The following is a 14,491-nucleotide window of genomic DNA, read 5'->3' on the forward strand; positions in this document are numbered from 1 at the left end:
TTCTCCTCCCTTGGTTTTCACACCTCAACTGCTAGAAGAGGGCCTCATCCTCCCTGATTGAACTAACCTCGTTATCTCTAGCTTGCTTCTTGCTTGCATATATATCCCTGCCCCTGGAAATTTCCACTACATGCATCTGATGAAGTGGTATTCACCCATGAAAGCTCATGCTCCTAAAAGTCTGTTAGTCTATAAGGTGCCACAGGATTCTTTGCTGCTTTTACGGATCCAGACTAACACGGCTACCCCTCTGATACTTGACATCACTTAACTATGTGAATATTTCCAGTTTGACTTTAATGGTCTTGCTCAGTGCATAGTGTTATGAATCTAAATAAGTCTTTGGAGGATTTGGGCACTGGTATGTCATTTAAGAGCCAGCAGGTGCATGGTTGTGGTTTTCAATTAAAGAATTTTTTTTTACTTTTCCATATGTTTTAAAGTATGTGTGTAGTGCTCACAACAGATATTTACCTCCTTCTTAAGGGTTTTATGAGCAATCACTGGATAGTGTTTATCAAGTGCTATGAATACAAAATATGAGTCAGACCAGCCATTGGCTGAGGCCTCAGCAGTTCCTGTGTTTAATCCACTAGGTCATGCTGCTCACTCCTTTTTCACCGCAGCTTGAAAATTTGCAAGTGTGAATTTTTTTATTGTAACAGATTCAGAGTGGAAAATCTGAGAAGTATCAATTCATCAGACGTTTTCACACTAATTCTGCAATTCTATGGCAGTGTTGTGAACTTGAAAATAAAGGAAAAACATTTCTATGTGGAATATTTTTCCCAGTTCTACCAACATTAGAAACTTCTTGTGCTTTGACTCCATTCATATTAGATATCCTGTATAAGCAAAACACTTGCAACTACTTTTCAGTAACTAGTGTTATCATACCTCATTATAGTTGAAATGATGGATGTCATCAAAAGAGCTTAGTAGTGTGGTCAGTGGTGGATTAGCCATTGGGCCAACAGGCCCATACCCAGGGGCCCTGGCCAATTGGGAGACCCCAGAAAAATGGGTGTCCCCACACTCCAACCCGCTCTGCCCACCTCCCCGGCGCTCCTGGTGGGGAGCAGGGTTGAGGCAAGGGGCTTGCTCCACTTGCCTGGCACTCCAGCTGGGGAGCGGGGTTGGAGTATGGGGGCTTGCTCCACTCAGCCCGCTTGGCTTTCCTGCAGAGCAGGGCAAGCCCTCATGCCCTGACCCTGCTCCCTGGCAGGAGTGCCAGGAGAGGGGATAGGGTGGTTCAAGCCCTGACCCCATTTCCCCAGCAGGAGCATGGGTGTGGGAGGGACTGCAGGTGGAAGGGATGTGGAGGGGCCCCCATTTACTCTGGATCAGGACCCCACAAAACCATAATCCACCCTTCTTTCAGTGAAATCTCCCATCTACTTTGTTGAGCACTTTTGCTGAGAGAGGACTGCAGATTTGACCCACAGTGTGTCAACCAGCTAGCAGAGAAGCAAATTAATAATTTTACTGGCTTTTGGATTCTTATCTTTCCCAAGTCACTGCCACTCATGTCGTAGCTTTCCCACTCAGATATGAACCTTAGCGTTCATAACCTGAGAAGCTAGCATGAACCCCTCTAAGCTTAATTACCAGCTTAGATTTAATATCGCTGCCACCAGCCAAGAATTTCCAGTGTCTTGGCTCACTCTGGTCTCCCCTAAATCTTCCCTGGGGGACCCCAAGACTCAGAGGCTCCGAGTCTTACCACAAAGGGAAATAAAACCGGTTCCCCCCACCTCTCCCCACCCAGAATTTCCTCTCTGGTAACCTGAGAGTTACTGATGCAACCTACTTTACATCACAATACCAAGAGCAGTCTCCTCTCTTCCACAAAGAGGACAACCAAATACAAGGGAAACAGAAAAGTTTCTATCTCTCTTCCCCTCCACCAATTCCTGGTGCTGAACAGAGACTTCACCCTCCGTAGATGGGCTAACTACCAAGAGATTTCCCTCCCCTTCGTTCCTTAGCCTACCCAGAAGAGAAAAAACTCAAACAAGTCTTAAAAAAAAAAAACTTTATTAAAAAAGAAAGAAAAAATTAGAAATAACGTTTCTCTGTAATCTAGATTGGTAAGATACAGGGCTTTCACTTATAGAAAAATAAATAACACAATAGAAAAGGGATAACCAGCCTTACCCAAAAACAATACAATTTAAAGTACTTATAGCCAAATACACATAAAGACTCCACCAGCCAGATACACAGATGCAAATACAGCAAAACAATTTAGAAGACTATACTTTTGCTAACTTTGTACTTACAACTGGGAAACAGAAGATTAGAAGGACTGGAAATAGACCCTCTCATAGCTGAGAGACAGACAAAAGACCGAAGACCAAGAAAAACCCACAAATTCCCTCCCTTAAGCTTTGAAAAATCCGATTTCCTGATTGGTCCTCTTGTCAGGTGTTTGGTTCCCTTTGTTAACCCTTTACAGGTAAAAAAACCATTAACCCGTAGCTATCTGTTTATGACAGGCCCCCATTTACTCTGGATCAGGACCCCACAAAACCATAATCCACCCTTCTTTCAGTGAAATCTCCCATCTAGTTTGTTGAGCACTTTTGCTGAAAGAGGACTGCAGATTTGACCCACAGTGTGTCAAAAACAGTGTTGGATTGGTAGGGAAGAATATTACTATTATTTATGGGAATTGCAGTAGCATCTAGGAGCCCCAGTCATGGACCAGGATCCCATTGTGTTAGGCACTGTACAAACAGAAAAAAAAAAATAATGAAGTTCTCATAGTTTATCAGTCTATCCCTAAGCCTAGTCTTCCCCCTATTGAAGCCAAGGGGAGAACTCCGCTTGAGCAGAATGAGAAAAATACTGAATCGGCTATGCAGAATTTTTAAATAGTGAAATTATAAATCTAAATAAAAACGAAGTGAGGACAGAATTTGATATGCACGGCCTGTAGACGTCCGTCTGGGCCCCACAGGCTGATGCAATTGGCCAGCGTAGTCAGTCCCGGAAGAGACGAATCCATCACTTCTGCCCTGGGCCCTGCACCCCCTAGGGACAGCCCTGCCTGTAGGGTACTTTACCAAACACTCAGGCACAATTATTTGTTTTTATGTAGATATTCCTCCCAGCTGCAGTGTTCATTGGACTAGAACACGATAATTGCTGTGGATGCTGTGGGCATGAGAACTGTGGGAAAAGCTGTGCAGTAAGTGAATTTTTTGCTTAATCATTTTTGAGTGGTCCCTCAGAGGGAATGGTCAGAGTGCTGAGAATCTCTTGCATGTTTACTCTGCAGATGCTGTCCTCTGTTCTGGTCGCCATCATCGGAATCCTGGGATCTGGCTACTGTTTCATCATTTCAGCTTTAGGTTTATCCCATGGCCCTTACTGCCTCTCGGCTGTAGAACAGAACTGGGTCTATCCTTTCACTAACTCCAGTGGAGGGTGAGTAGTCTGTTTACCAGCAAGCTGTGCACTGCAGTATATAAACACCAGGACCCGATACTGCTTACTGTGTTTTATAGGAGGGTAATTACATTGACACAGGTTTGCACTGGTGTAAAATGAGAGGAGAAACTGTACCATGAATTTGCTCCTTACTCAGATGAGCAGTCCCATTGTTTCCATAGGACTACTCAGGTGAATAAGGACTGCTTTGGACCCTAAACTAGTCAAGAGGGAGAAAGGCTGTTGCTCTTTGCAGAAACTAGTGGATCTACTGTATTCTCATTTTGGGGGCCTAATCGTCTCCTGTACACCTGAGAAGCAAGATAAAAAGGGGTAGCAAGCACCTGCAACTCCCACTAAAGTTTCAAAAGGAGTCAGCCCCACTGAAATCAGGACCAGTGTGTGGTCACTAAGTTATTTGTGTTTGCAATAAACTGTTCGTTTCCAAACAGCATACACACTCTCTTCCTCTCCCGCTCTCATCCTGCCTCGCCACCTAATTGGCTCATAGATTATTCCCCCTCCAGCAAAGCTGATGGGTATACTCAGGCTGAAAGAGGAGTCTCAAGACCATATAAACTGGGACTCACAACTATCCCAAGCTTTACAAAATGACTGCCAAAGCAGCATAATTCCTTATCATAGGTAACACTCTGTGTGACAGGCCTCTGGATATGGCCCTTTTTAGCCAGGATAGCCTGGAAATATTTCTCAAGCAGCCCAGTAACCGTTCCCTAGCATTCTGCAGGTGATCAGCATAGTGCTTCTTTCAGAAGCTGCTTTTATCATCAGAGACCCCTAGTGTTTCCATATGAATGACAACCTCCTTCCCAGGGGCTGTGAGTATCACCCAGGTAACACTCCTGTCTACCCAACTGTGGGAGATCCACAAACCAAATTCTGACTCCACCCCTTCCCCTATCCAGTCTTGTGGAAATCAATGACAGACGACACAATTTTAGGACTTTATTAACAATCAGTTTTAAAAAAGGGAGACCAGAAACACACTATCCTGATGATCCTAAAGATTTTGAATCCTAAAGACTCTGAAGCATATTGAGAAACCATGTGTCATGGAGAGTGATTAATAGTAGGGTTATTAGAGTTAAGACGCAAGATGCAGAAGCCACATATCAAAGATCTTTAAATTAGTTTAGAACATCGTGGTTTGGGAGCAATGTGGTAGAATTCACCCAGCTGTTGAAGTTGATACCAAGGTATGTTCCCAAGCTTAAACTCTGGACTTTACACACAGTGCATCTAAAACAAATTATTTCTGAAGGTACCCACAATATAAAAAGTGTGACCAGATATAAATTTGCACAATAGAACTATTTGGTCTGCACAAAAGTGCCTAAAAGCCCCTAGATTTCCCTAGTTTGGGATTCTCCTTTTGTGAAGTGAGTCCCCATGAAACATAGAGTTGGCATAGCTTATTCCTACATCACTTCCAAGTCAGCCCCCATGTAAGGGGTGTAGTAAGGGTGTGGAGTGCATGCATGGTCAGAGCACGACGTACTCCAGCAATACCTTACTGGTGGGTAGCCCCTTGAAGCCTGTTTCCAGAGTGGTGCATGTCTGATGCCAAAACAGAGCTGGCTGGCCTGAGAATCAGGAAGCCGCGCCTACATTCCACTGGCCCCCTGAAGCAGAGAATCTGATCTGAACACACCTGGCTATTGTTTGTCATGATGGTTTCTTTAGCTTTCACTGGCACAGAAAGGAGATGAGTAATTTTTTGCTGAATACTCTGATCAGATGGTTGGGCAGGAGCTGCAGGCATTTACTTTTAGGACACAGTGAGTTCATCCTGTGGTCAGAGCAGTTCAAGGGCATTTTCAGATACCAAGTAGAGTGTCTCATGTAAGACAGTGACAAATGGAGAGCAAAGTTCCCTTTGGATGCAATCACGATCTTAAAACAAGGGCTGGATCCTGCAAGGTTCTAAGCCCCATCTGAGAAGTGTTCAGTGAGTTCAGCTCATTCAGAAGGCTGTGCATCATTTAAGTCCCTTTGTGATGGGGCAACAACTCACCGGCACAGCACCTTCTGCTAGTTGTCCAGGGAATTAGCTCCTTCCAGCCCTGAGCACCCTCTGCAGGCTGGTGTCTTGTCTGCCGCTGGCCCCCATGTCTCTCCTGGGCCCCGGTGCCTTTTGTCCAGGGGTTCTGCCCACCGGTCTCCTCTCCCCGGGGAACCCCCAACCCCATATCCTCACCTTGCCTCAGTGGCTAAGGCCAGTCTCCATTTAGCCCCCGCTCACTGGAGCAGATGACAGTCTGTTAACCACTCATCATTGGCAAGGGGGTTGGACCAGTTGTCTCTGCCTATCTATCGGCTGCCCCTCTGCAACCCCAGTACCTTTTTGTGGGACCTTAACTTTGCTAGGCTGGAGTTCCCCAGCTCCCTCTGCCCTTTCCCAGCACTGCTTCACCCTAGGTACCCTCCTCAGCTTCCCAGGCAGCCAGGTCCTTCTCTTTCTAGGAAGCTAGAGAGAGTCTCTCTCTTTCCTTCTGGCCCACCACCCTCTTACAAGGGCCAGCTGGGCCCTGATTGCACTGGCTGCAGCTGTGGCTGCTTTCCCTATCAGCCCAGCTTTTCCCCTGCCACAGCCCTTTACCAGGGCTGTTTTAAGCTCTTCAGGGCAGGAGCAGGGTAACCACCCCACTACACCCTTGCAAAAGGGAAACCTCCAGCATGCTGTGTTCTACACCAATTCCATCCTAGCCCCCATCCTAGCAGCCATTCTTAGAAGAAAAAGGGCCAGGGCATGGCTATGACCAGGCATAACTCAGAGCAGTCCTGTGACTGCTCTAAATTATGCTGGGGACCAGGTCACTCTGTCTGACTCTGGAATTGGGGAGACTAAAAAGGTGTGTTAATGCTACCTCTGTCCTCTACCACCCTTCTCCTGCCCTCTATTTATACTTAAAAACAAAATCAAGACTAGGTTTATCAAAAGTCTATACCTAATAACCGCTCTTGCATTCTAGAGTGTCAGGGAGTTTTGCATGAAGCAAACCTTTGCTTCCCTCACCCTCACTTACAAGGTTAGTAGTATCTGAATTAGGCCCACATATTGCAGCTGCTCTCTTGATATACATTAAATACCAGGGAGTAAAACGCTTCACTGAATCATGAGTTTCTAATACATTTTTAATTGATATGAACAGGTATCTGCTTGAGCATGACAAGTGGTCTGAGTGTCGGGAGCCAAGGAATATCGTGGAATGGAACTTGACCCTCTTTTCCATTCTTCTGGTCTTGGGGGGGATTGAATTAATTCTGTGTTCCATCCAAGTAGTCAACGGTTTTCTCGGAGGAATATGTGGGGTTTGCTGCAATCGGGAAGAGGTAAGTGCATCTATTCAAGGGATCATTTGATTACAACCACACTTCCCATAAAAAGCATATAGCCTAATGTATTATCTAGAACTAAAGTACATCAGGGTCTAATCCAGGAGAACATTCAGTTCCATTATTTCCCTGTCATGGCTCCTCTTCTGAAGTTCAGTTTCAGTAAGTGAGCTTTGAGCCACACAATTCACAAAAACCCTGGGGCATTTGACTGTAATACAGTGTGAGTGAATTTGGGCAAGTGATCAGCTACATGCAAGGAATTAGATATGCACATGAGAAGGAAATCTCCTTTTCTACCTTTTGAAATTATTGGTCACCTTAGCCATGCAGGGAATAAGGTATATGCTTCAGGCACTAACTAAGTCTTGTGATGAGGAAGAAATTCTCTGTCCTGATCTCCTACCCTGCCCCCATTTTACAACATTACACAATTGTATGATAGGTTTGCGGCTTAGTTTGCAGCTTTTGACCTTTCACTGAAACATCTGCTAAACTGCCGAACTGATTTCAGTGGGAGCGATATATGGGCTGCTGAGGATACCAGACAAGCAAGTCGATAGTCTGCTCCACTAGGTTCACTCAAGTATCCTGGAAACACCCACTCTCCCTGGCATCCACTATTCCCTCACTGTGACTCTCTATCCTCCATAGCTTTTATTCTTTTGTGAAAGGAAAAAGTTGGCAACTTTTAGAATGAAAAAGATCAAAGTTCTCAAAAACAAAAGAAATTGTGTACAGAATGATGGTAAAACTTGATTGCTCTTAAAATGCAACAAAAGCTATAATGATGTCTGCTCAAAGATGCTTCAAAAGGCATTCTTTATGCAGATATTTAAAATGTTTTCTTTGAGAAAATGTTTTCATGTTTATTACACACAGCTTTAATCATGGATATTATTGACATGGTAGATTATGATGGCACCTTTGAAGCTGTTGTCTCTTTCTCTCTCTTCCTCCCCACCATGATCTAACTGGGGACATTGAGACATATTTCTGGCTCTGTCATAAATGGATTTTTGAGGATTAGTGGGCATGGAAATAGATCCACAAGCCGAATACACATTATACAGCCTATTAACTTTACTTTGTACAATGAACAAAGTATGCGATTCTGTGATTTTGTTTTCCCTCGTTTAACACATATTCTTTTTCCCCCCCACAGAAATACGTTTGCTAGAACATTTGCACTTGAAAATGGGCTAAAATCACTGTAATTATATCTTTGTGATATTCTGTAAAACATGTATTTGAATGTCTTGTTTTATATTGCACATACTGTAAATTATATAGAGAACAGTTTACTCATGTTACATTTCTTCTTGCCAAACTATGCACTGTCACCATTAATTCACAGATTGGGCCAGGTTCTGTTCTTGGAAAGACGTGCAGGATTCCCGAATAACACAATAGTCATTATGTGTTTGCACCTGACAGCAGAATTTGGCCTACTGTGATTTTTGTCATTATAAATATATACCTTGCGTACAAGGATTTCATTGGTTTATTTAAACATAATGCTAATAATTGATGTATTAATTGTGTTGCTGGGTACAGTTTCTCACTACTGGCATGGTAGTTCTTGATTTTCATACAGAAGCTGCTTTTTCCATTAGTGTTCCATTGCCATCCTGACCTTGAAGCCCTCAGTAGGAGCTGTCACTCACAGAAGGAATGCTGCTTTAATTGGGTCAAACCAAATACCACAAATACCATGTTTTTGGTATTCATCTAATCTAACAGAAAATATAGATGGTGCCAAATAATGGACAGACAAAGGTAGGCACATACTGAGGAGCTCTATCTCCCCAGGGAAGAGGTGACGATAGAACAGCAGCAAAAAAAGACAAGTCTGAAGAAAGGAAAATGGGAAGTTTGGAGGGGAGTAGTAACTTGGATTGTTTCAAACTTCTTTCCCTCTCTATTTGCCAATAAAATAGAATATAGACACCCACCGTCAGTGTTTTCTTTCTGGTCCAGAGTTTTATTGCTCCTATAGCTTTGCTGTCTTTTAGCCTCTCCTCCGCTCACCCCCATATCTCCCCAACCCCTCTGCCTTCTTTTGCTGTTTTGTTTCTCTTGATCATGTCTACATGGGAATTTTTTTTGTATAAGCTATGGTGTGTATCTAAAGTGCTTTAATTATAACCCTCTGTGGCCACTCTTAGTTCAGCATAACAGTGGCTTGTAGTTAAGCTTGTATCACTTGGAAGGGGTTTAACCTAATCTGCACAAAGTCACTCTTATACTAGGAGAAGAGTTTCCACATGGGGTTATAAAGGTAGAACTATAGTGGTCAAACTTTTTCCTATGTACATAAGGCATTAGCTCTTCTGGGACCTCACCATTTCTTTCCTTGACTCTCCACTGTTGGGAAGGATCAGAGCACTTACCCTCTTCTCCAGCCGAGAGGAAGATGCAACCTCCAGTCCCTTCCATTCCCTGATTATTGCTGGTAGATAAATAGGCTCTTTCTGCCTCTCTTCTGCAATGCCATAAATCTACCACTGGTAGTACCAATGGAGTACAAGTATAGACAGGCTGCCATTGGCCACCAGCATTTAACTACCATGTTGTCTAAGCCTGATCTGAGCAAGGTTATAGACAACATGATGGTTAAAATGCCTGCAAGATGTTTACACTAGAGCTTCCACCATTGCTACCACCAGTGAGGCCACATTAGGGGTAATGTAACAATGAAAGACCGAGGGAAAATGCTGGAGAACCTGGAATGCAGCCAGGAGAAGGAGATATAGAACCAAGATCTGACCTGCAACGTGTTTTTGGACAAACCTATTTACTAGGAAAAGTTCTGGTGCAAACTTCTCAACCCAAGAACTGCAGGTGAGCATTAGCAAGTCCCTGCAGGAATCTGAGTATAATTTTAAAAAAATAAATAACCCTGTGACACATAACCATGCTGATGTATCCTATCTGCCTCAGATCAGTCCTGTGATTCTCTCAGAAGAGAAGATCATCATGCACCGTGAATAAACACCAAACACTGTGTGATAATTTGGCATCCCCTGACATCATAGACGTAAATAGTGAGCAAAATGGAGAGAGCTTTCTTCCAACATCATGTGTGAGAAGCTCTGTCACAGTTCAGGCAAATGCACCTGGATTCTCCCTCTGTGGCCAACCAAGGACACCTGCTTTAGCCTTCTGGTCCCAGCTATAACCTCTCTTGGGCAGAGACCAGCATCTCTTTCCATTGTGTCCAGGGATTTTAAGGCTTCACACCTCCATGAACAAGACGGAGATAGCCCCAGCAAGCCAGACTGCCTAAAAAGGCCAACACTTGCATTTTTCTGTCTCTCTGAAGGCTCTGACCAGTCTAATGGTGGCAGTTATAAGTTACCTCACAGCTCCTTGTAAGCAAGCATATTTATTCTTAAGGTAGAAGCATTATGGAGGACATACTAAAACAATAAAGCTAGAAACCTTACTGAAAGTCATCCCAACTCCAAACTAGGGCTCTGGTAGGTTTTAGTCCTTCAAAACCCACAACTGGGTTTTCCTAGAGTTACAAGTGCATCTGTCTCAGAACAAGAACAATGGCTTGGCAGGTCAGCCATTTCTTTATACAGCTTAGGCCTTTGACCTTGGCTCCTGTAACAGGTATTCAGCAGACACTAACCCTTATCTCAGAGTATAGCTTCAAACAGCTGAATTTTAGCATAATTGGAGTTGGTGAATTTGCATTAACCTCTCCCTAGGGATTTCCAGGAAATCCATTTCACACTTCTTGTCCCAGAAGTTCCATACATGTCTGGCACATATTCTATATAGTCTTTTAAATTCCCAGGTCTCACATCTGTCACATCTCTCCTGTAGACAGCTTATATACACAATCTCGGCCCTCAGTAATACATAAACTTCATACAATAAGGTCTTTCAGGGATGTTGCAATAAATGCTCTATCTGGCAGACCTTCAGGATATGGTTTACAGCATATAATGAATATCATCTCAGAAGGCAAAGTCACATTGATGTGCCCCAAGCTAGTAATGAATTGGCACAAGGTGGTGCCATTCCACATCTGAAAAGCTGGTATGCACCTTGCCTCTTAGAAGTAAGAGATTCAAGTCACAAAATGCTGACCACCATTATTCACCTAGCAAAGGTGTTACAAGTCATTTGACTTGTGTGTGTGACATTCTTGGAAAGGATATTTCAGCGCCATGGATCATCCTGGAGATTATTCATTGCATTGCTACAGTCTTTCCACAGAGACAGCAATGTACATTATATAATAGTACTCCAAGCGAGGAGGATGATCACTATCATTTAAGGTATCCAGAAGTTAAACACATATTTCTCAGGTGCAGCTTAGCACACTATCCCTCACAACTAAATCTGCACATTGATAATGCACATCTGAGACAGAAAAGAAATTGTTCAACATTTAGCCCTAATCTCTGTCACTGATCCATGGCAATGCAAGGATCTCCCAGATGGAAGACGTTTGCCTGCAGCTGTAGAACCTGGATCCTCAGTAGCACATAGGCCCCTAAATATGTTTGAGGATCTAAGCCTAGGTGCCTAATCCATTTTAACAGTCTATGTCATTCGTCCAACTCCCATGGGATGAACGCAAGAGATGCTATTTGTTAAAGCTAAACTGTCACTAACTCAGCCTTTAGAATTGCAGGCTCTAAATGCATGGATGAGATGATGGTGTAGGGAGGAGAGATTTAGGTTCATTAGGAATTGAGGAGTCTTTGGGGGAAGAAGTAGCCTCTACCGAAGAGATGGGCTCAACCGTAACCAAAATGGAACCACGCTGCTGGTTGTAGGGGATTTTTTAAACTAAAGACTAGAGGAAAGCTGACAGCTGTGGCGGGTGGAGACATCCTCTAGGGATGAATTTATCAAAGGTGAACTCTATATCCTAGCATAAACGACAGGAAAGAAGTTGATAGAGTACAGGTTCTGGCCACTATCAGATACAGGCTATTGGGCCTGATGGACTTGTGTGACCTAGTATGGCAGCTCTTATATGTTTGTACCTCCTGTAGCTGTGGCATTTTTGTCCTCCCTGTAATGGGATAAGATATTCTCTAGCTGCTGGTCTAGGCTGACATTTTGGTGGTGAAACAGAATTATTTGAGGGAGGAGTGGTGGAGTTAAGCTGAGGGAAAAACCGAGTTCTGACCTTAGGCTAAGGATGAAGGGTGGGGAGCTGGGGGGAGAGGGGAATAGTGCAGAATATAATATTCTATTGGAATTGTTCGTTTTTTTACCTAGGGCTCAGATGGCTGTTTCTCCTTGCACTATCTATCCATACAGAACACAGAGGAGAGGACAGAATCAGCTTTAGAATTAGTGCACAAAGGGAGAAAAGTTTGACTGGAGCTCAGCCCTGATCTCTGTAGTGGTAGTATGCAGCATTAGTGCTAGATCCCTGAGATCACTTCAGAACGCAAAAATCCAATTGAAATCCTTTATAAATGGCTGATGCACAAAAGCATGTATAGGGAGTGTAGCAATCAAACCCTAGGAAAATAATGACTTTAAATAAAGTCTGATTCAGTTAGCAGAAAAGTCACTCACCCCATGAGTAATCAAAGTCTTTTGGTAACAGCATCTGCTCCCAGAGGTTTACAGGAACAAAATGGGGGCTCTTGCAACATCGATCAACACAGTTGAGAAACTGACCTTGGAGTTTACCATTTTTGCCTAATACCACATATAAAACAGCTACTATGTGTTCTAGCATCACAACATGCTAAGGAACAAGCCAATTTAATATGGTATCTGCAGAACTTAATTTGAGTAACAAGGAATCTGAATTGCATCGTTCACTGTTATTTGTGCAGATTAAGTTCTGTGTATGAAATCTCATTTTCAGAGCGTCATAGTCTAACTGGGACAGAAGATAGCTGGAATCAGCAGCAAATTGGATTACAAACAAGATAACCACTTTTTACTGTAGGCTTCAATTTAAAAAAGAGCAGATGCTGTCAGGTTTTCAACTAACCATTGGGCTCTGGATAAAAATTCAGCTTGTGGAAAAGACATGCCTTGCTTTAATCAACAATGTCCCCTTGGGTCACTATGGAGCAGCCTCAATGAAGGACATCCTGTCCCATCCAGTCTTGTTAAACTGCAAAGATCTGCAAAGGGAGGTTTGCTATTGACTTCAATAGGAGCAACAGCAGGCCCTAAGACAGTGTGGGGAATCTGGGTTTAAGACAGGGGGTAAATGAGAGATCCTCAGAGACCTGTAAGAAACATAGAGGATCCTGGAGAAAGGAGGAAGAATCGAGGAAAAGGAGGCTCACATCAGAGAAAAGGTGGAGAGAATGGTCTAATCACAAAACTAGTATTGTACATCTTCCTTCTGTGGTCTCCTAGCTATTTTGCTACTGCTGCTTTGAATGGTGCATAAACCAACCAGAGAACAGAATCAACTTTAAAGAGGACCCCAAAGGGCAAAGTTTAACTGGGACCTAAGCAGCTCATACATTTGTTTGCTTTAGGGAGCAAAGGGAAAATATATCCCAAAGTATCTTCACATCCCAACCTCCTGAAGTTTAATTGTTTTTTATTCAGTACAATTTCCCTTTTTGTGCCCTCAGCCTCTTCGTTGTCTCTTATGAATTAATTCAATAACTCCTTAGAAATGGACAAGGGCCCCAGCCTCACCGCCAAAAAAACAAGGCAATTATTGTGGTGTCCCTAATACCTTGGAATGCTCAGGTGTCTATAGCTATCTGAGTAATGCCAGGTAAGGTTGGGCAAAAAGTCTGTCTTTTGCTTTATACACTTTTCACAGTGAAACAAACATTTAGTGAACATCAAAAAGGATTTTGCAGCACCACATTTTATTACGCCTCTTCAAGTTGCATGCAGTCGTTGGGCCAAATTCTGCTCTCAGTTATGCTGTTGTAAGTGCAGAATTGCATCACTTATTTTCTTCCAGGCTTATATCAGTGTAATAGAGCAGACTGTGACCCAAAATCTCACAAAGCTAAATAATACAAATAAACAACATAATTATTAATATTAAAAAGCATCAAAAGTTGAGTTTTAATATCCACCAGAGGGAGCCCTCAGAAACCTCATTCTGATATGTAATGGCCAGCAAACAAGGCAGAGGTGTATGAGGACTTAATTCAACAGATCAAGGATGGAGCAGTATTCTTGGTGGTGGCAAAATAGGACTGAACTAACAGGGAAAATGTATGCTGCACATTTGTCAAAGCTTTCAGACAGCCCAGAGCTAAAAGGCTCTGAAATAGACTTCCAAGGAAGTGAGTGCATGCCTCATTGTTAAGGCTGCGAGTTTGTCACAAAAGTCATGGATTCTGTGACTTTCCGTGACCTCCATGACTTTTACAGTGGCCAGTGCACCTGGCTCAGGGGCAGCTCAGGCAGCCCCTGCACCAGGCACACCAACCACTGCTGGGGCACTCTCGAACCACCAGGCCCCCCCAGCAGCAGCAGAGTTTGGGTGTTGGAGCGGGTAGGGGGTTGGGGCACTGGAGGGGGTGAGGAGCACTCTGGGTGGCGCTTACCTGGGGGTGCTCCCCGGAAGTGGTGACATCCCCTCGCTCAGTTGCTAGGCATGGCCAGGGAGCTCTGCAGCAGTCTGGCCAATGGGAGCTGCAGGGGTGGTGCCCTGGGCAGGGGCAATGCTCTGGGCGGGGGCAGTGCCCTGGATGGAAGCAGTGCACAGAGATGCCTGGCCATG

The 14,491-nt window shown here is 43.7% G+C and overlaps 1 protein-coding gene across 1 annotated transcript in view; it reads left to right on the forward strand.

Moving 5' to 3' along the window:
* The window catches only part of TM4SF1 (transmembrane 4 L six family member 1), an 8,750-nt gene extending 1,876 nt beyond the window's left edge, over positions 1-6,874 (forward strand). Inside the window, exons 2-5 of the mRNA XM_032806238.1 lie at positions 3,104-3,193; positions 3,284-3,432; positions 6,609-6,789; positions 6,869-6,874. Of these exons, the coding sequence (XP_032662129.1) occupies positions 3,104-3,193; positions 3,284-3,432; positions 6,609-6,789; positions 6,869-6,874 (426 nt within the window). The remainder of the gene's footprint in view (positions 1-3,103; positions 3,194-3,283; positions 3,433-6,608; positions 6,790-6,868) is intronic.
* The last annotated feature ends 7,617 nt before the right edge of the window (positions 6,875-14,491 follow it).

The sequence above is a fragment of the Chelonoidis abingdonii genome, chromosome 8 (genome assembly GCF_003597395.2).
Source record: "Chelonoidis abingdonii isolate Lonesome George chromosome 8, CheloAbing_2.0, whole genome shotgun sequence".
NCBI lineage: Eukaryota > Metazoa > Chordata > Testudines > Testudinidae > Chelonoidis > Chelonoidis abingdonii.